This window comes from Anas acuta, chromosome 1 (assembly GCF_963932015.1).
Source record: "Anas acuta chromosome 1, bAnaAcu1.1, whole genome shotgun sequence".
NCBI classification, from domain to species: Eukaryota; Metazoa; Chordata; class Aves; order Anseriformes; family Anatidae; genus Anas; species Anas acuta.
Window position 1 is genome coordinate 14,252,611 of NC_088979.1, and position 21,905 is coordinate 14,274,515.

The 21,905-nt window shown below is 35.9% G+C and overlaps 1 protein-coding gene across 2 annotated transcripts in view; it reads right to left on the reverse strand.

Moving 5' to 3' along the window:
- Window positions 1–21,905, reverse strand: part of TRPC6 (transient receptor potential cation channel subfamily C member 6) — a 96,802-nt gene that overhangs the window by 23,319 nt on the left and 51,578 nt on the right. For both annotated transcript variants that reach the window (XM_068669874.1, XM_068669880.1), the window contains 4 exons: window positions 15,025–15,799; window positions 8,009–8,194; window positions 5,812–5,976; window positions 894–1,107 (listed from right to left, as the gene is read on the reverse strand). In XM_068669874.1, the coding sequence (XP_068525975.1) occupies window positions 894–1,107; window positions 5,812–5,976; window positions 8,009–8,194; window positions 15,025–15,799 (1,340 nt within the window). The remainder of the gene's footprint in view (window positions 1–893; window positions 1,108–5,811; window positions 5,977–8,008; window positions 8,195–15,024; window positions 15,800–21,905) is intronic.

Here is a 21,905-nt window from a genome sequence, read left to right on the forward strand (position 1 = left end):
TGTATGATTCAGTTGATGTGCAAATGTCTCCAATTAAAAAATAGCTCATAAAAGTAAAAATTTTTAAATTCATAAGCTGGAAGCAGATTCCTTAGCTTGAATGTAACTCTCATATTTACTGACTTAACTAACATACGAAACCCAGGTCCTTAAAATATTTGGGAATCTAAACCTCACTGAAATAAATGGAATTAGACTTGCAAATAGGAATCATACAGATAAGATATATTTGAGGTTCTGTGCTCAAGTTCTTATGTGCAGTAATATTTAGTCACTGCATTGAATGGGTCATACCAAACTACTATTCATAGCATTCACTTCATCCCTATGCTGGGATGGAATAATCCACAGCTGAATACTGAGGGATCTATACGCTGCTTCTCTTTTGTCAAACAACAACACATTAAGCTATAAACCACTAATTCTGAAGAAATATTTGCAAAGTAAGAAAATCTTATCAGAAAGAGACAACTGAATAAAAAACCTTGGCCCATGATATAGAAATCCTTCCCCTTGAGAGCTGATACTCAGCCTGACTCAAAAAATAAAAAATAATAATAATAAAAAAAAAAAGTAGATAATTTCCTTTGACATTCATAAAATTGCATTTGTTCATATTTGGATGATGAAAATTTCACCAACATCCTTAACCTGCATGTTTGTGATTGTGATTAACCTGAATATTTGTGACTAATCTGAATGTGTGTAATGAAGCACATGTGAAGGCCTGCTGACATCCAGTAAGAAACACGAGGCCAATGTGGGAATGCAGCTGGTTGAATAAATTCTCTTTGATGCAATTTTTACATGTAACTTTAATAGCAAAGGACTAAATTCGGTCCAGCTTCATTGAAATCATAGTAAGACAATTTTAAGCAAAAACTAATATTTACCTATTACCCAAGAAATAATGAGCATCTCCATCCAGGAGAAACAGGATGTTTTCATCCTAAATAGTTGTTTGACATTGCCTGTTGTTTCGTTAGGTCGGAGTTTGGTGCCATCAAATCTGTCAGCTGCATTCATGACAAGCAGACCAAGAAAAATGGTGAAAGAAGCTGCATGGGCTACGAACTTCATAAATGGTCCACGCATTATCCTCCCCAGCTGCAACAGAGGTTATAAAACAAAAAGATATTGCATCGCCTTCTTCCAAAATAAGAATGTATAAAAAGAACAGGAACACAGAGAAATGTATGTTTCAATAATACAAAGGAACAAAGTCTTGGAAAAAAATTGTACTATGATGCCATACTGATAACCACATTTAAAAGTTTCTGCTTATTTCCCGTTTTCAGAGGGATAATTTTGATTCTCAGTTTCACCATATATGTATTTTTAACTCAGTGTTTTGAAACAATTCTATAATTCTTTTGGGGCATTTTTATGTCTACTATGGGTAATCAAGAGAAATATTTATTATAGTTGTTAAATATCTTCCAAATTTACTTTCCAGTGATCTTTATGAGGCAGAAAAGAAAATGGGATTTTGACACTTACTAAAGGCATTGAATTATCATCAGGAGTACATTATGACTAAAGAATTCTGTTTCCTGACTGACATGATACTGTTCAGCACAGTTATTTTGCAGTTTTTCCAGCTTACTCCCTTTTTAAAAAAATGTCGTTAGGCCTCAGGAGGGTATGTTTATAGTTCTGTAGTGTCTTAATTTCCTTCCTGACTCCTTTAATGGAAACATCCTCAACCTTGTGATGACTATGCATGGCTTCAAAACAGTTTAGCATGACACTTAAAAAACCTAAAAGTTCCATAGCAGTTCACACTAGGCTGAACTTTAAGAAGTTATTTACTATAGGGAATAGCTTAAGAGTGCCGGTATTAATAGCAAAAGTCTTAGCTAGTTCACTGAGTTGGCAGCTGAAGAAAAATACTCTCATAGCATCTTGACAAAAATTTCATTGAAAGAATTAAAAGCAAGTGTCACAGATCCCAGGTGAAATATATGACTATTTGTGGTCTGGAAAAAAGGAGGGAAGGCAGAAAGATGAATTATTGCCATAAGCATTTTTGCTACACTTGTTTCAATATCAAAATCAGATTTATGCCAACTTTACAATCAGCTTTTACAGAAACAAAGAATAAGAGGATGCAATGGTAAGGTCTGAGGCACAGAAAACATTAAGATAATTAGACAAATATAAAAAGAAGGTACTCTTAAAGGAACACTGTCAAGGTTAGCAGGCACAACATTTGATCTTCTTTCTCCTTTATATATTATTCTGCAAATCCATGTCATTCATTGTTTCTCATTGTTTTCTGAGACAATCTTCAACAACCAATTATTTTGTGTTAACTACAAAAAAGAGCAGATATTTGTCATGGGAAAATATTTTGTTTCAGTCTAGCAAGGAACAGTCATAAACAACATGGAACAAAGCAGAGTTGGAAGATAAAGTACCTTGACAGTGTCCTTTTAAATGCACTAAGCTTGTGTTCACAAACGAAGATGGGTTAGGAGACAGATGCCAGAATGAGTCATAGCCAGGAAAAAAGAAAAAATATTGAGAGAAGTAGTGTTAATATACCTCTTGATCGTAAACTGAACTCCTAGATCCCCACCCCTTCCAAAAACAAAAAAATAGCAAAATAATGTAGTAAAATACTCCCTGGAGGCAGAACTGACCACACCTGACTGATCACACAAATTCTGGAAGTTACTAGGACATTGGTACCTGTAAGTGATCCAAGAAAATCTTGAAATGGCACTTTTTAAATCCTGAATCTCTTTATGCAGGGGACATAGGTCAGAAAATAGGACTCTGAGCAAGAAAATGTAAAACACTGCATGATCTTTCAGGATGTTGAGACTTTTCTATAAACTAGAGTCCTTCTTTAATAGACTTTCACTTAGCAGTTTGACATAATAAATTCCTTCCCATTGCAGAGATCAAGGACATGGTGTTCTAAATGCTCTCTTTCTGTACCTTAAGTGCTTTTGATGGTTTCTGATACTTTGTACTATAGTTTAGACACACTTTATATATTGATTTTTGTTTAGGTTGCCCTGCGTGAAACCAGGAGTTGGACTCGATCCTCATGGGACCCTTCCAGCTCAGGACATTCTAAGATTCTATGATTCTAGGACAAGATATGGTTAGTTATATTGCATATACCCCATACATAAGGTCACCTAAAGTGTCTGAGGACTTTAGTCAATGATTAGTCCTTTTAGTCCTTCCATGTGAATCTGCAGAAACAGTCTGTATCATAACATTATAGAGTATGACACTGATATAGAGAAGATAAAATAGGTCTCTGGGTAGTACATCTGTCACAAAGGAAAAAAGACTGGTAACAAAAAGGGATAATGCATATACTTTTTAGGGGGAACATTTTCCAAGCTCCTCATGTACTGGACATAACACTAAATTTCTTTTCTTCCACTGCAGTGAAATAGAATATGTACAATTCTCAGAACATTCTAGAAACACATAGGGACTGATGTTACTTTTTCAGAAATCCCAACACCAATGGGATGGGAACAGAAAAAGAAGACTGAATTTCAAATTCAGATCCCCATCTTGAGCAGAGGTTGACTGAATTATGCATAAATTCATAAAATTATTAATATAAATTCTATTATTAATTATAACTGAAGAGCTCAGACTTTATAAAGATTCTTGTACAAAAGTGAAAATAATATTTCGTCTTTCAAAATGTCATGCAACTAAATAGTATTTGAGAAGGTTTGGGTTAATTATGTCTGTAGTTAAACTAAACTACCAGATAGAAAATCAGAGCAAATAGTTCACAAAACTTTTGAAGTGCCTCTAAGTGGATCACCAGCTAAGCTGAGTGGATCACTCACTAAGAGGACATTTGTTGTTCAGAATCTAACACGGGTGAATTCCTGCCAAATCAACAGGCCTCTGTCCACAGCTTTCTCTGAAATTTCTTCCAGATGTGAAACTCCCAATATGCACGTCAAGCTCAAAGAAAGTTTTTGTTTTCTTTTGTTTTGTGCTTTTTTTCCTAGAAAGAAAAGTGTATAGCTGTACCAGTAACTGTCTGAGATGTTGTAACTGTTACAAAGACAGTAAGGCTGCACCTTTTTTTTTGCCTTTCTCAGAAATGGCATGAGAATTTAAAGAAAAGTATCAGAATAACTTCAATGCCAGCTGTTATTTTCACCATAAATACTGTCTTCTCTTCCTGCTGTCACTGAGACCTACAGTTCCATATCTGGAAAAAATATGGGTAATTTATCTCGGTAGGAAAAAGAAATTATAAAATTCCATCAGTTCTTAGACAGAATGAACTCCATAGATAGGTAGTGTTATAGATATATATAATGCTCTGTATTGGAGCAATCCTATGGCAATCCTAGGACATTTTTGTCCTAAAAAAAAAAAAAAAAAAAAAAAAAAAGGAAACATTTTGAAGTATGAGTGAAGTACAAGAAAAGAAATTGCAACTGTTTAAAAAGATGGATTGAATTTTATATTTGCAGAATATAATGAAACATCCAACATATAGATCACAGGATGAGATGATTGAAAAGGAACAGATGAAGTGAAATGTTAAAGGATGTTGTCCCTTGAAACTTGACTTTGAAAAGCTACTTTGAAATAGCTTTTCTAGAATGTATGATTGTTCAAAATGACTTTAAGATCCAATAAATCATTAAAAAAGGGAAATGACAAATAGACAAGTCACTGCTATAGCTGAAAAACAATTACTAAAGTGCTGAATCTCAGGGTGCGTTTTCAGACAAAAACATTCATAAAAATCCTAGTCACTATATAGAAGATTGAAAATGATATAACTGATTTTTATTGTTCGTACTGAAAGAAATGAAAAATACAGCAAAACAGAAAAGACCCACCTTTTCCCTCTCACAGAACAATAAAAGAAAAAAAGAAAAAAGACTTCAATCCTCTCTGAAACTTCCTCTATCCCTGGAATCATATGTGCACTGGATTCAGCCTGCTAAAATCATAGATATTATATTGTGCTCTGTGAGATCCTTATAAGATCCCATTTGTTCCTTCTAATATACTCTCAGAGGAAAATTTCCATCAGTGTCCATTTGCAATGGATAGTGGCTAACCAACTAAAACAGAGTTTCAACACAAAGTTTGGAGAGATTAGAGACTGTAAACTGTCCACAGTGGAAAGGCTTTCCACAGTCTATATGTCACCCAAAGAGATAAAGTGGTAGCATCCAAATCCAAACGACATCATGTTATAAATGGATGCAAGAGAGGCTGCGTGGCTGCTTTAAAAACCTAATGGAATACAATGAGCCACAGCACCGTCTTGACAAGCCAACACAATCCACCTTGACTAGGAAACCAATTATGATTGTGCTAATTTCTGGCTTCATGATCTTGTGACCTTTATCTACTCATTTTCCGTCATCAAAAATAAAATTGCCTTTGAGGTAATTAGAATCAACCCATAGCTTGAACTTGGTCTATTTCTGAAAAATGGAAAATGAGGATTAGTAGTCAGCACTTGACTACTAATGCAGCAACTAAATGAAGAATAGTTTGACTCATTGTTTCTACAGTTTCTACAAGATGACTCCTGTTCAGCTATGGTAACTTAACTTAATATACTTTGCATTTAACACAATACAGTTACCTGTCATAATTACAATTGTCAGAACATGTAATACTGCAGCCATTCTGTTCTAACCCAGCTTTAAAATAACACATTTCTGAAGCATGATCTGAGCACACCAGTAACTTATACATATACCCATGCTTCATCTTTGCCAGACAGGAATCTACATGGAAATGTTATAAATATTAATAAATGGCCATTACAAGATTTCGTCAACTGACCTTACTGCAAGGAGCAATCCAGTAAGCCATTGAAAGGAAGGGCAGTCCTACTGCAACAGCGAGAACAACTAGAAACTTCACTGCCATGGTCTGCTGCCGCAAACCTGACAAATTTTCATACCAGATTGAGAGAAGTTGTTGCTGGCAGTTGGGATGTGCTACAAACTGTAACAGAGAAAAGAAACACAACAGAATATTACTATTAGAATATCTTTTATTAAAATAGCAGCCATGTGCAGTGTGTTTGGACTGTGGAACTAGAAAAAACTCAGCTTATATTCAAAGGAGCATTAACAGGGGTATAAGAAAAAAGTTTTTTGATGAGTGTAATCTCCCAGCAATGGACTTGTTGCTATTAGCAACAATAAATACATTAACTTTAAAAAAGGGGTCCATCATGAACTAATTTCCTTCTAAGTGTAATTATCCATCAACTTTATCTGTGCAAACTCCACTTGCTTCCTACATCTCTGATTTTCATGTTGCTACCTCAGAAATTCCAAAACTTTAAGTCTTTCTGTTTTGCAAATGATGCTATACAGAGTTCAGTTATGAAAGAAAAAATCCACCGTATTTTCACATGCCATGTTGGAAAATATCACTTTTTCAGCTGGCATAAGAATACCACTGTCACTTCTGCAGGAAATCGAGGAAGGGCTATTTGTAACTTGGTTATGGAATCTTTTAGACATATACTGCAAAACTGAAAAGTTAGACTTGCAGCCCTCTTTTCTGTCAAGACTTCTGGAGAGTATAAGAAGCATCTTCAAATGGTAGTATTAATAAATGGTGGATTCTTCTGTGCATTAAAGTTTAAATCTCAACATGTAAATATAATTAAAAGTTTAACTGAATCCAGTAGATTTTTCAGGAATAGTTTATTCTCTTTTATGTGACTTGCTGAAGTTGCAAGAAATGTCATCTAACAGGCAATGGAAAACGTTGACAGCAAGTTCCCATTCAAGGCAGGATAAAGACTCAAACACTACGAAGGACATGTTCAATGTTGTATGTTCCCTTTGGAAGTTTTTTTAGCTCTCTTTAGTGAACTTTGTTTTCCAAATGTTTTGCATGTTTGTGTTCATTTGCTGGTAGGTGCTCCTCAGTCAAAAAGGTTTTCTTCTTTTCTTTCATTCATGAACACTAAATATTGCTCACATATCAATTTTTAAGGTTTGACCCAGAGATGTGAACTCCATTTCCATAAAAAATTTGAAGCTCTTCCTGTACAAACTAGATCTGTATATTCAGTCCATACTGGATTTTTATGCATTCTGATTCCATTTCTATTTTTTCATTAAAATAAGCAATTGATTATTTTCACCGTATTGATCTGATTTGTTTCGTTATGTAGAAATTTTATCAAAGATCTTTCTGCTCTGAGATCAGATAGCCCTACTTTAGGGTAACCTGCTTTCTAAGCCTGTTCCTGAACTAAATCCTCGTGTCCCTCATTTGCACAAACTTCATCAAATAATTTCTCACATATATACATAATCTGGAATTTATCAACCTATATTATCCAAGAGAAGCTTCTGGGTAATTCAAGAGTCTGGGTGTAGCTACTAACTCAGCTTGATCCATTTCAAATGCAGACCAAAGACTTAAATTGGCAATGGAAATGGAAAGTCAGCCAAAGAAGTGATGTCATGTTTTCAACACTGCCTGATGCCTAGAGCCCACTGTAGTACTTTTACTCCTAGATTGTGTCTCCAATTATCCATACAGAAAAATATACATTTTCTGTGACACACATAGTTTCATTAAGTTCTCTCAATTTTCTAAGTAAGTCATAACAGCCTGACAAAAAATGGGTATCAATAGCACAAGACTGCTGTGCTATCATCTGTTTTTTATTAAATCTTATACTTTCCCAGGCTTCAGAATTACTACAAATTTCTTCCACCTTTTTATTTTTTTTTTTAAGTACACTAAAACTAAAACCAAGTAAATACCTAAAAAATTTGCATACAGCTAGTATTTTCTTAGAACGATTAAGTTGCATACTCACTGTGGCCAGTATCCACCCTGCATTGAACATTTCTTGTTCATACTGTAAGCTATTTGGGGTGAGTATCCTTTTGTTTGTAAAATACACTTGATAGAAGGGCTGAAATGTTCATTTAAATGTCAAAAGCTACGATACCATAAACATTCAATAATCCCATGATTTCATGCTATCAACATAATCACTTACTTTTTTTACTTCATATTTAATGGCAAGTTTTAAGCGGCTAAGGCTGGGGCGACCATGTTCTCCATTATTATGGCTCATCTCTACATCACCATTCAAAATAGCTTCCACTTCTTCTGTATTTCTGCATAAATCAAGGAGTCCAACTACAAAATCTTTGCATTGCATAGACAATTTCTTGTAATCATTCTGGAAAAGAAAGGAAGAAAGAAAGTGAATTGATGTTTAGAACTAACAGAGAAATACTTCTGTATTCCAGTTATACATTTGTTGAGCATCAATAGTTCTTTTGCATTTTGTTTTGCTTTCTTGTTGTAGGTTAACAGCACTTTTCTATCCAGAATTTACTTCCCCTGAATGTTCACAAAGATTAGGATACATCTCATCTTGGTCATTTAGACCATCAAGTTTTACATCTAGGTTACTTCTCAAGACTTACTTTATCTCCAATAAAAACTTGAATGAAACTTTTAGAAATACTGTATTTTAATGACTATTTCAGACTTTGATGAGTCAGCCAAAATGTTGCCCTGTAATGGCAAGTTCAGTTGGTTATTGCTTTAATTACCTATTATTTTTCTCAGTCACTGATTACCAAATTTGTCACTGTAAACCACAATTCATTAACCACTACTTGCTCACAGCTGTGTTTGGGTCACTAAAGTTAAATTAGGTAGATAGGTAGACAGATGCATACAGATATAGATGTAAATCTAAAGCTAAATAATGTGTATAGACTTATTACCCCCTGCTTAGTTCTTTTGAGAGATTTTCTTATTCATATGTCACAATCTTCTGATGTTTTTAATTTTTAATAATTTTAATAATTTTAATTGACTAATTTTTACTAATTTTTAATGTCTTAAAAAGATGTAATTACTGTACATTTTTTCCCAAACAAAAGAATGAAGCAAAAAACAATAACAACAAAAGTCATACAGAAGTGCTCATGCAGTCTCTAGTTTCATGTTCAAAGTCACCTTCTACAAACACTGTTAGTACAGTGGAGTATTTCTCCCTCTTCTGGTCTGTTTTTCATAGCATTATCTCTTCTACCATTCTTTTTAAAATACTTCCTTATACTAACTGCCAACTAATGCACAGCCAGGAATACAAACCATTATCTGTAGTATGCAGAATATCCTAATTTATTTGCTGAGAGTATAATTCATATATATTTGTTCTTTATTAAACATAACGTACCAGGAGTTTATTACTTGGATATATTAAAGGATTGCATCTGAGTTTTACATTTCACTTCACTTATATGGATGCAAATATTCATAGATGCATACACATACCACTATAGGACTCCATAAGTGTTTGTGATTTATATGTTTAATAATGTAATGTAAGCAAGATAGCTCAGATTTGTCAGAGAATTTTGTATTTCTCTGCAGAGAAGACAGAAACTAAATAATAAAATTAACTTTTTCACAACATGTTGTATATTTTACTGTTGTATTATTTGTTTTCTCTCTATTCAAATGAATAACTATAGAGATTAACCAAAATCCCAACGTCTTGGCAATTTAGAAAGACGCTTCTTGAGAGTAATATATCACCTTCTGTTTGGCTTTCATTTTTGTACCAGTGGCTAAGGTAAGACTTACTATTCAATCTTTTTAATACTGAAATGTTCCCAGCGTTAGAGGAAAAGCAGCTTTTTGAGATTCCCAGGCAAAGGAAAAACAAAGAATGAACCTATGTACCTATGTACCTTTTTAGGTACAATGAACAGTTCTAGGCTGATAAATATATGTGATAAATATATGTGCATGCACAGTCACACTGGTAACTGAGACATTACATTTTGGATTTTGAGGATTTTCAAAACAGTATGTGAGGAGATCATTACCCCACGGTGGACACCAATGCCTTTGGCCATTTTCCAAACAAAATTCTTTATTCTAATGAAGAATATATATTTTTTTCTGTGTCCCTTGTTTCCTCAGTGCACAAAAATGTGTAGTAACAGCTGAAATGGTTAATTGCAATACATGCTTCTCACCGTCTCCCTGTCTCAGTCACAGATGCACAGTCACTTCCCCTCCAGTTCTCCTGTCTCTTACCATTAATGTGAACCAAGAGAAAATGGTAATTTGTTTGGCTTAACTCACTTTCTAAAATAGCCAACAGCACATTGAGAATTCCACAAGTTTGTGTTTTTGTTTTTGTCTTTTTACTGCAAATCATAAACAATGAATTAAAAAAGCAGCCCTACAAGACTTAAAAAGCCAGTTTGCAATTAATTTACATTTAGAGGCTCAAAAGAATCAGCCCTTAATTCTGCAAGCAGGTAGGTGTGTGCTTTATTTTATGTGTGACAAAGTTGGTTCCAGGCTTCTCTGAAGTTCAGGAAAATCTCCGCTTTGCCAAATGTTGGCACACCAAGGTTGAGGGATCAGCACCCCAGGCTGCTCCCACCCTGCAAAAGGAAGGTGAAGGTTTGGGGTGAGCACTCTGGAGAAGGGATGAACAGGACCCTGGTGGCAGAGGAATGACAGGAGGGATGGGGATGGCAGTGGACGCTGTGTCCAGCAGTGTCACCTGTCCTTCCTGGCAGTCTGTCCTGGTGGTCTGGGTAGGAAAGCAGAGGCCACTGGGCCGACCACATCCTGGGCCAGCCGTTTGCCTCACCTCCGACCCCATGAGCAGGACAGCAGTGTTGGCACCACCACAGCTGATCCTCCTAGAAGAAAGGAGCCCTCTCTACGCTGCCTCCTGTGAAAAGCCACTGGCTCCTGGTGCATTTAGGATTTACCAGTGCCTTGGTAGGGACCCCCCAAAAGTGGGTCCTAAATGTTGGACCTAGGCATCTAAGTAGGTAGAGAAACATATTTTCCCCCTTACAAATGAAGCCTTTACCCCTTCCATGTCTCAGGTGTTCATCTCTAAAAGGTGATGATAACCTTTCTCTAAAAGAGCAATGAATACCCACAATCAAGACTTGGGACCCTAATTCTGTAACAAGGATTAACTGAAAACAAACAGAAAATCAGGCTTTGAGTTGATAGTTTGGATTTTGATTCTCATCAGGAAAGAAAACTTAAAAGACTTTATTGGGGTATTAATTTACACCAAACAGCAACGCATCTACATTTATTGAAAAAAAAAAAAATGTTTTTCCACTCCATCACATTATATAATAAAACAGTGTGTTGCCATTATAGCTGCAGAGAACTCTGCATTCAATGCAAATCTTATCCTTTTTGAACAGCGCTGGGCCACAGCTGTCCCTCTCAAAACTCCAGGCCACATCTCTGCAGGACAACATTTGTCAGATATAATCTTCATACTTATGGACAGAGCAGAGATATTAGCTCTAGGGTGGGCAAAGAATTTAGATGAAAGAAAATACAAACACAATACTCCAAATAAGGTTTCATATGCTATCAAACCTCATAAAGCTGCTCACTTGGCTATGTTGTACAAAGTTAAATTAAATGGCTTTCAGAAAATCTTGCAGATTTCAAAATTTCTCAGGAAGCCTAAATTAACTGTGTGCTTGGTACAGAAATACTACACACAACAGTCCAGTTACTCTTTCTTCAGCAGTTATCCTCTACTTTTTTTCTGTATTATATTTATGTATTATATAATAAAGAATTATCCTCCAAAACATGTATAAGGACAATTCCTACAGATGTCTGAAGCAAAGAAAGGAGCTTGTTCCAGAGAATAGTGCTTTCTGCTGAGTATGGGATTTGAATTTGGGTCTGAATCACAGTTTCATGGTTAGTGTTATCTCAAATAATACTCCATCAGCACTGAAAAATAAGTGAATTTTAAAACAGTATATTGCCAGTAAACTCAATTTTCATTTAGAAATGCTTTAGAATATTTCAAACGGCTCAGGTAAACCCTAGGTGGAGCTAAAGATTTACCATGTCCAGCTAATCCATGCACAGAAGACATTCTTTGATTACACTAACATGTGTAACAGATTTTAACCAAATCTACATTTTTATTCATAATCTACACTCTGAACAACTGTAGCCAACTCCTGAAGAAAGTAAGGGTAACAATTTTTTAGATAAATTGCTGGGATATGAGCAGTGATACGAGCTGACAGGATCACAGACAAGCCCAGACAGAATAGATGATGGTGTCCATTTCCTGCAGCTTTGTAAACACAACCTTTGTACTGTCTGCATTGAACCTAAGCCAGGTAGTTTGCAGTCAAGCCCCAAGGTTGTGTAGATATTGTAAATGTCACTACTTACGTACAGTGTAAATGTTAACACTTTTCATTGCACATACATGTATAAATATATTCCCCTGTCTTTAATGTTTATCCAGAACGGCCTTATCATTTTAGTACTTACAAAAATGTTTCTGAAAGACCTTACGTCGCCAGCTGACTGCTCCTGGTTAAACCTTAAATTAACAGAGACTTAAACTTCTGCGTTGCCTTGTGCTCCTGCTCCTCACTGCTCCTATTCCTTTCACCCTACCCTAAAGCACGTGTGTATCCCCAGCAGAACTTGGCTGACTTATGCTCAGCAATACAGAGCTGCTCTGCCTCTTGTCCAGCCTCCTGCTTCTGCTGAGTGACAGTACCTTAAAATCTCATTTGCAATTCTTCACACAATATTATCCTCTAAGCAGAAGACAACCGCAACAAAAGAGGAACTTTTTTTTAAAGGTCACTTGGGGTTGAGCCAGGTCACACAGTATAACGTCCTCCTCATGGAACAGCAGTGCAGGCTGCAGAAGCCTGTTGTCTGAACCAGTCCATCTTTTCTCACACCTGTGCTGCATTTCCTGGCCCTGGTGGCACCAGGGACAAATACTGTGCCCCCTGTTCACCCCTTCAGTTCTGTACTGCAGCACACATCTGAAGAACAATTCTTGCTGACAGTTCCAGATGATGATTTTATTTAACAATCTTTAACTTGTGTCGCTCCAACTGTGGTAAACGGAGCTATACAGTCCCTACAAATCAGACATGCCATTGATCTCAACATAGCTGTGAACTTAACAGGCTGCATTTATGGTGTATAAAAATGTTTTTCTCTTCTGTTCTAAATTTACTCCCCTTTAAGTTAATCAAGTCCTTTTGTTCATATCTTCAGCAGCTGCTAAAGCAAAAGAAACAAGAGTATGTGGTTTAAATACTTTTCTCTAAACTGTACGTGCAAGCACTGGATAAAACCTCTGTCCCAAGGTCCTAATGATTTCTGCCAGGGACTCCATGGGGCAGACTTTTATCCTCTGCATTAAGCTGAAATGTTTTTTCCAGACATTGGTCTTATTGATGTAAAATAAAAATTCTCCCCTGTTCCTATCCAGCAGTTTAACTCTTGTTTTCTAGATCCCCTTGCACATTCCACCTCCTTTTTTTCCCTCCTAAAGAAAGATTTCAGCTTCCTGTATATGGATTGGTTCCACAAAGATACAGTGCAAGCATGAGTTAGGAGCAACTAATTCAGATTTGCAGCATCTCAGCTCAAGTCAGCTAAGCAAAGACAGGTTCATGACCTTGAGAACTGTGCTTAAAAGCCGTGTTTAAAAGATTAACATTAAATATCGATTAAGACAACTTCGCACTCTTCCTAACACAACATAAGAAATTATTCTTTTAATGCTTTGGAGAGGGTTTGATCTCCTGGTAGAGAAGTCTAGATATCATGCTGTGTCACAGTAATATCATATATTAGCACCTTCTTTCAACAGGGTCCCAGTTCAAGTGATGTTAGTTAATCTAAGTGTCCTGGTTTGGGCAGGGATTGAGTTTTGTTTGTTTGTTTGTTTGTTTTTTTCATAGAGGTTTGTATCATGCTGTATGTTTGGATTTTGGATGAAAATATTGGTGATAACACACTGATGTTTTAGTTGCTGCAGAGCAGCGCTCACACAGACCAAGGACTGTTCAGCTCCTGGTGCTGCCCTGCCAGCGAGATACCTGGGAGTGCACCAGGAGCTGGGAGGGGACACAACCAGGAGCTGACCCAGACTGGCCAAAGGGATGTCACATACCATATGATGTTATGTTTAACAATAACAGCTGTTTTTGTTTTTTTTTTTTTATGAAACTGTCTGACTGGTGAAGCAGTGAGAGAGAGTCTGTGGGTTCTTAGCTGGTTCTTAGTTAATTAACCAAAAGGGGTTAAACCACAACAGTGTCATAATTAACAATGCTTATGTTTTGTCATAATTAACAATGCTTATGTTTCAACAAGGCCCACGTGGCAGTTACTGAAAGCAAAAAGCTTCTATCTATGGTTCTTACAGTCTTAAATAATAGAAATAAACTGGGGTGCATATTTTTTTAGGCTGCGCACCAGTGTATCCCCACACACACACTCACAAAAAAAAAAAAAAAAAAAGAACATTCACGCTCCAAAGATCTAATGGGCACTGAATCTCTGGGTCTGCTGATTTTGTTTCAAAATCATGCATTTGTGTAACATTACAAATTCTGTATAACATTGAAAAAGTCTTTAACTTCACTGAGTTCAACTATAACCAAGTATAAATTAGTAAAAGACAAGAAGAGATGAGTAGAAACACAAGAGAAAAGCTATGCATTAAAAGGGAAAAGAAGGACATTATTTAGAGTCCTTTTAGTGAATAACTGTAAAATGTTGTAAGAAATGACAAAAAGTTTTCAGTTCAACTATGAGAAAATAATGAATGTGTGAGGTTTTGAGTAGAATTTTTCAATTTGCCTTGCATAAGTAACAAAACTGTCCCACCTTAGTCTCCTCTTTCCCCTGTCATAAACCAGCTTCTCCCACAAGTTTGAAGGTCAGGTTGTGCCCCCTTTACTATCCTGCCTGATAGGATGTGGCACTGGCACCTTCTACACACACGGTATGAATTACAATCAGCACAGAGCAATAAGTTCCCAGAAATTTAAATGTTCCATTCATGAAACAATTACACATTTCCCCGTGTTACTGTTCTTATTAATGAAGATGATGCCAATGTCTTCCTGTTCAAGGAACACGAGAAAAGCCTTTAATTGAACTTCATAATTCTGTGTCTGTCAGAATAGGTATCGTTCTACTCACCTTAAACTCTTTTTCAATATTAGCAAGCACGGCCAGCTCATTACTGAGCTCTAAGGCAGTCATTACGGGGTCTTCACTGGATAAAGACAGATAAGCGGGGCTGGCTAGACCTTTGTAGGCATTGATTCTGGACCGAGAATGGCTGAAAGAGTCATGCTTTTGTTTCTGATTGCATTCACTGCACTTACAGAAATAGTCATGTGGCCTATCGATCCGCGCCCCTTTTCTCAACAGAGTGTGGACGATCTCATACTCATGGCAGTGAGCAGCCAGGATGATTGGTGTAACATCATGGGAAAACCGTGTTCCATCTTCATCATATGCATAGAAGTCATCATGCTGGAGCTCTGACTGGCTTGGACTTAATGCAAGCCTCTTGCCTTCGGCAAATGCGGGATGGTTTAGGATGGCTTCCACTATCCGAACGTAACCTTTGCTAATAGCCAAAAGCAAGGCATCCCCAACCCGAGACAGGTTCTCTTTCTTCAGTAGAAGTTCTGTGATCTCCAGGTGCTCATTGGCAACTGCTAGCTGCAAGGCATTCTGCCCCATATAGTCCACACAATTGACATTGAGTGAGGGGCAATCTTCTAGCATTTTGCGAATCACCGGGATATTTCCATATTCTGCTGCATCCAAAAAGCGTTCCTCCTCAAGAGAAAGACTTGTTGAGCGGTCATTAAACATATATGCTGGCCCTCGACTGGCCTGCCTCCTCCCCTTCTCCCGGAGAATGGTCTGTCGTCGTAGCGCTAGTCTATTCTCATTGCCTCGGCTGTGTGGAAATAAAGAAAGTATTAATTCTGCTGTATGCAAGGGCATGTCCATTTTAAACAATAATTAATAAAACTATTTTTTCATCATTTATCTGCAGCATATTTTTAATGCAGTATGAAGACCAGAAATCCTGTCTTTGATGCATCTGTAACCACTGTCACTGCACAGATCTGGAATCTATAGTCAGCTACACTTTCTTTCAACAAGAAGAGAAAGCCCTAGTCAATCATCCTTTAAGAGTACATTTCTTTTCTTATTTCTTCCTTCATAACTGTTGCATAAACTTCAGTGAAACTGGATTCTGCTTTATATTACACAGGTAGAGTAACAGTTTTAAAGGCAAGGTTCTTTTCCAGGTTTACACAAAAAAAATCCTCTTTTTCTCTGGTACTTCTCTATCTACACAATCTTATCTTCTCAGCATTGTCTCATATCCCAAGCTTCCCTCCGATATGCATAGTCACTTCATGAAAAGAGTGCTTCTTATTACAAAAGAAGATAGCATTATAATAACATTTGTACATGCTAAGATTTGACTTTTTGGCTAGAAGAATATTTTTACCAGAAAACATTCAGATAAGTTTGTGAATTTCTTCAAGAAAAGCAAAATTACATTTTCCTGGATGAATGTACTACTTTATGACATCTTTGCTTGCCCTAGCGGGGATATTTTGAGGACCTTCACTATAACAGCTCAGTAGCAAAAAAGAATATCAGATCTCAAGTTGCATATATTTGAAATACAGAGATGACTTGGAGAACAGTGATGCAAGGTGATATGTGCAATGACCGCCTCAGTTCAGACACTGATGGTATCAACAGCACCCTGTAGAGAAAATAGCCCGGGTCTGCTCAGCTGGTACAAGGAGACACAGTGACACCTCATGAGCATAGGTGTCAGGTGGCCCTTCAGAAAGCCACCAGTCCCTATGGATGCCATTTCACCCAAAGCTCTTTTCTTGGTCTACTTTAGTGCTAAGTCACAGCTTGGAGTGAAGCTAAGTTGCGGTGTGAAAGGGGTCAGCAGCCATGGAACAAGGGATTGCACAGCAGGACACATGAACATGGAAATTTTCCAAAGAGCCACCTGTCTCAGAAAAGCAGGCAGGAAGACTTCAATTGATTTTATTATTTTATTGGCATCACCACATCAGCAGTGCTACTGATAGTAGTACTAGTGTCTAGTCTACATTTTGAGCCTGATTTATCCTCTTTGCCCTGATGGTGTTTTTATGATATCTAGAATTGGCTGCTCAGTCATAAATTGAATCTCTACACAATAAAAGTGTATCTGCTGCATTGTATGATACTTCTTCCTCCACAACTCCACAAACCTTTTCATTATTACAGTACATAACCTTGATATTCCCCTATTAATTCAGCCACTTAATGGCTTGCCTCAAAATCCTGCCAATTCTTGCCTAATGACAGCTCTGAAATGCGAACCATCCTTTTGTTTCTACCACAGAAATCCACATCCTTCACTTAACTTCTCTTACTCATTAACTATTTATTTATTAAAACATAAAATGAACAGTTTCAAAACTAAGCTTGTTGAGGAATGTTTAATTACCTGCTGTGTTTTTTTCAGGGCAAAATACGATACACTCTTTTTAACAAGAAGAAAATGTAATTCATGGCACTGCTGTCTCAGAACAGATCCTGATCCTCAACAGAAATTCAATTGCAAATCATTTTCTCTCCTGAAATTACTGTTAAACTACACAATATTCACTACAACTTCACCTTTTTCCTTTTTGAATGGTAACTTAATGACTCTTTACATATGTAAGCTCATAGATACTTCAGTATTTTCAATATTTCCACAAAATAATAACTGCAAGCAACATTTTATTTATTAAATACATACCAGTGAATATGATTTTGAGTATTTAAATGACAAAGTAAAAAAAAAAATCAATCACTTGAATCAGTGACTCAAAACTTCTTCACAAAAAGTAACATTACAAAATATCTTCTAATAATAATCTTCTAAATTGTTTATATTTAATTTTGCTGTACATTTCCTTCCTGCCTTTTATATTCTCTGTTTCAGAGATATAGTCCTTTCCTCATTGGAAATGCTTTGAATTTTCAACATCTTAAATCCAATAGGGCAATTACTTTTGCAAGATATTTAGAGGTATGAAATAAAGAGTAACTCAAAATTGACAATTATAATATTGTTCAATATGCAGACAATACTGATAATGTACGACAATGGCAAGTTTATAGCTTTTCTTGGGCCTATGTCATGATATGGAATAGATCTACTCCTTGAGATCTCTGTTGAGGACTGTCTCAGTTACTGTTGGTTCAAAGCATACATGAGAGCATGGATATATGTGCTGATGTCTTATAGGTAAATTGCTTGTTGAAAAAAATCCATCCATATTTCCACATATCTTACAAATATACATATATATTTGTATGTGTTGAAAAGTCCACCTTTGAAGAGGTTTCACAGAAAACATGAAAACTAAAAAGATGATAACATAACTGGCATTGTTGACAATATTGGTGCTAAAAACAGAAATTCACTAAACAGAAGTCATTTTTTTGACCTACCTGCAAGTGTCTTAGTGGAAATGTGTGTGCTAAATTGAATGCAGGACATAAGTGGTAGAACAGAACCATCTAAGCAGAGAAACTAGGTGCTCACAATAACAAAATGGAAGTTTTATTATTGAAATTAAACATACTTCTTTTCAGTATTTGTTACAAATTAATATAACTGTGATTGAAATACAAGACACGTTATAGAGCACATTAGTTATATCTTACATAAGTCTGAGTTTCCAGCCCAATTAATAAATTTAAAGTAAAAATTCTCTAATATCCTGATCAGTCTGGAAACCATGCAGCTTTTTAATCCCTTTTTTATTTCTTTACTCTGTAAAAACCATTTTAAGTTATTTTGTCAGTGTGAGTTTTGCCTGACTCAACAGGCAGTAGGAGCAGACAATAAGTAACAAGTGTCTATAGTGTACTATCTTTAATCTATTTGTTGTGTTTATCAAAGGAAAGATTTTGAGAGATTTTATTTAATGAAAATATATATCAGCATAAGTTACTACAAGTAATGACCATCTTCTAAGAAAAATTACTGCAACACCTATCACATTAGAAATTGCCAGATGACCCATATTCTCTGATATAAATCTTAATTTACATCAATTTTACATCAATTGATGTAAAAATTAATTTACATCAATTCATTCTAAAGGCCCAAACCACACCCTTTTAAGAAATATTTGTTGTTTTGCTCCAACTGGTATCACAGTATCTCCCTCAAACCTTACTCCATCCATTTTTCTCCCGTTCTTTCCATATGTGCAGCAAATGTGTACATGAATACTCCTCCTGATAATATCTACTATCCAAAAAGCCATGATGCCTCTCCTGTATATCAAGGGAAGTGTTCTCAAAGACTAAGATCACTTTAATAAGTTTAAACACTTCAGCTTTTACAATTGATAAAGGTAAATGGACACCATTACACAAAGGATTCAGAGCACGAACTTCATGTCTTTGTAGATGATGTACTGAGTATAGGACAGTTATCATCATTCATATAACATAAGTTATGTTTATGTTAGCCTAAGACAAATAGCCTAACTTCACTGCATCTGCTCAAGTCATGATAATACATCTCCTCTGCTTATCCTTATCCTTCTGATTCTATCTTTTGGCAGAAACATTGAGAGAATAAATGTACATGCAGCGAGGGCATTAGGAAAGTTAAAGTTCAGCTAGAGTTAAAAGTAGCAAAGGATGATTGAAGACCAGCAAAAACAGCTTCTGAGAATAAATAGCAGCACAAGGAGGGCTGAAGAATTCATGTGGACCCACTGTTCAATAGGTGGTAGATCTAGTGACAAAGGACATCATAGGTCAGATAGGTACTCAATGCTTTCTCGGCTTCAGTTTCTACCAGGAAAGACTGTGCCCAGACCTCGAAAGTGCACAAGCCAAGCAACATTATCTACATTCAACGATGTAGATATACATCAGTCCTTGCATTCAGGGGACAGAGGGAGCTGACAGATGTCATAGCGAAGCTGCTTTCTATCATCTCTCAGAGTGCATAGTACCAGAGGAATTTTTATTCATTAGGAAACAAGTTTGCCCACTTTTTTACCTCCCCATTGGCTTTTCAATTTTGAATAAGCTAACCACTGAATTGCAATGGCAGAAAAGTCTGAAATGTATATGCCATCTTATTGAGCAGCATTCTGGCAAGCTGCATCTAGGTACTTAGTCCTGAATTACTTCCTTCTTCTTGATCTATGCAGCTTCATTTACTGATAAATGTTATTTAAATAATTTACACTGACATTATTTGAATAGACAATAAATCCAGCCCATAATAAAATATCATAATTTTAAAAATTCCTTCAAAAAATAGAGATATATTCAGCGTAGATTACCGCATCTTATATAACTGATTCAAAATACATATTTTCACCTGCCTTGCAAAAATAATCCAGTACTAAATGATGTTGCTAGCTTTTGATCCTTATAAAGTCAAACGAAACAACCTCTTGAGTTAGAAGATTGGTCAATTTTTTTACTGACATGCTAACTGAACTTCAGTTAACTGGCAAAAATCTACAGTTCATTAAACACTTTCATTTTTTAAATAATAGAAACTGATTATGTTTCTATTCCAGCAACACATTCAGTATGATTTATCAAAACAAAGAGTAATCATTGCTAGTAAAGAACACTTAAAATCAGCTTGTTTGTCCAGTAACATTTCCTCTTTCCTTGCCTGAATTTATAAGAAAATCACTGCTTTAACGGGAAATTAAATATATACATTCCCTAGACAGTAGCTCATCTTCTGGAGCAGAACTTATTACAGACTGAAATAGAATATTTTTGTATTGTTCGCTGTAGCACATCTCTGATGCAGAGCTCTAAAATTTCAGCGTAATCCATTTTCAATAGCTTTTCCCTGCATTGATATATTTTATATGTATGAAATGAATTTCCTGTTTCACCCATTTGCAATTGCAATTAATTAAAGTTAAGGCTCTGTAATTAAAACTGGTTCTTGTAGCACAAGACTCTAAATATGTTTAATTGTAACAGAGGAAGCAAATTATTCTACTTTATTATTTTCTGTTTAATTAGATACACAGAGTAAAAATTAATTCAGGAGTTTGTTAAGAAAGGTATAAGATATTTGGTTGCCTCCAAAAGAAGGGAGAAGAACTTGCTGTTCCAGAAGAGGATGTTCAGTGACATTCTTAAGTTCTGACATTCTTAAATTTATTTCACCATTACAAGGGTCTTTTCATTCAATTTTTTATCAAGAAGATACCTATGTTAGCACCTATTGGCACACACTCTGACCACATAATTCATGAAGCAACATGCAATATTAGCCTTTACAATATACTGAATAACTGTTGGTTGAAACAGATAGTTAATGCACTTTTGTGGGAATGTAGTCTAAAGGACTAACTCATTTCTAAGAGCCAGCAAGACCAAACCTGGAATACCTGCATCATTTTGGGTACCATATTACAGGAAGTATTCATATAAAATAAGAAATGTAACACAATGGAGCAGAGTCACACAGTCTCCACTGTATTTTCAACTTAAAGCACGATAAAGTTGACTTCGTGAATTATACAGGGTCATATTCAACTCATCTTATGTCTACCATAGGAACAGTAGGATTTTTCTATAAATTGATTTTGATTTACTCTCTAGATAAGGAAGAGACAATTCTGCTGTCTACCTTTAGTATTTATTTTAGGATAGCATAAATATTAATGCGGAATACCTGTACTTTTCGATTATTCAAAAAGTATCCTAGCTGATTAGATGAGATTAAGGCCTCCTTTAATGTATATAATTTAGTAGGAATGTGGACCACCAAAGAATCATGGAGTCAAGTCCATGCACAGAAACCACAAAGCACACAAACCATCTCAAAAAATTCCCATAAATATATCAAGTTCTGCCTTAAAGGAAATTGCTGTTTTCCTGGGGTTTTATTTTCTCTCACTAATCCCACCTAAAAACTAATCCTGACTTTGATTGTTCTTGCAGTTAGAAACATTCATCTAATTTTCAGTCTAAATGTAATA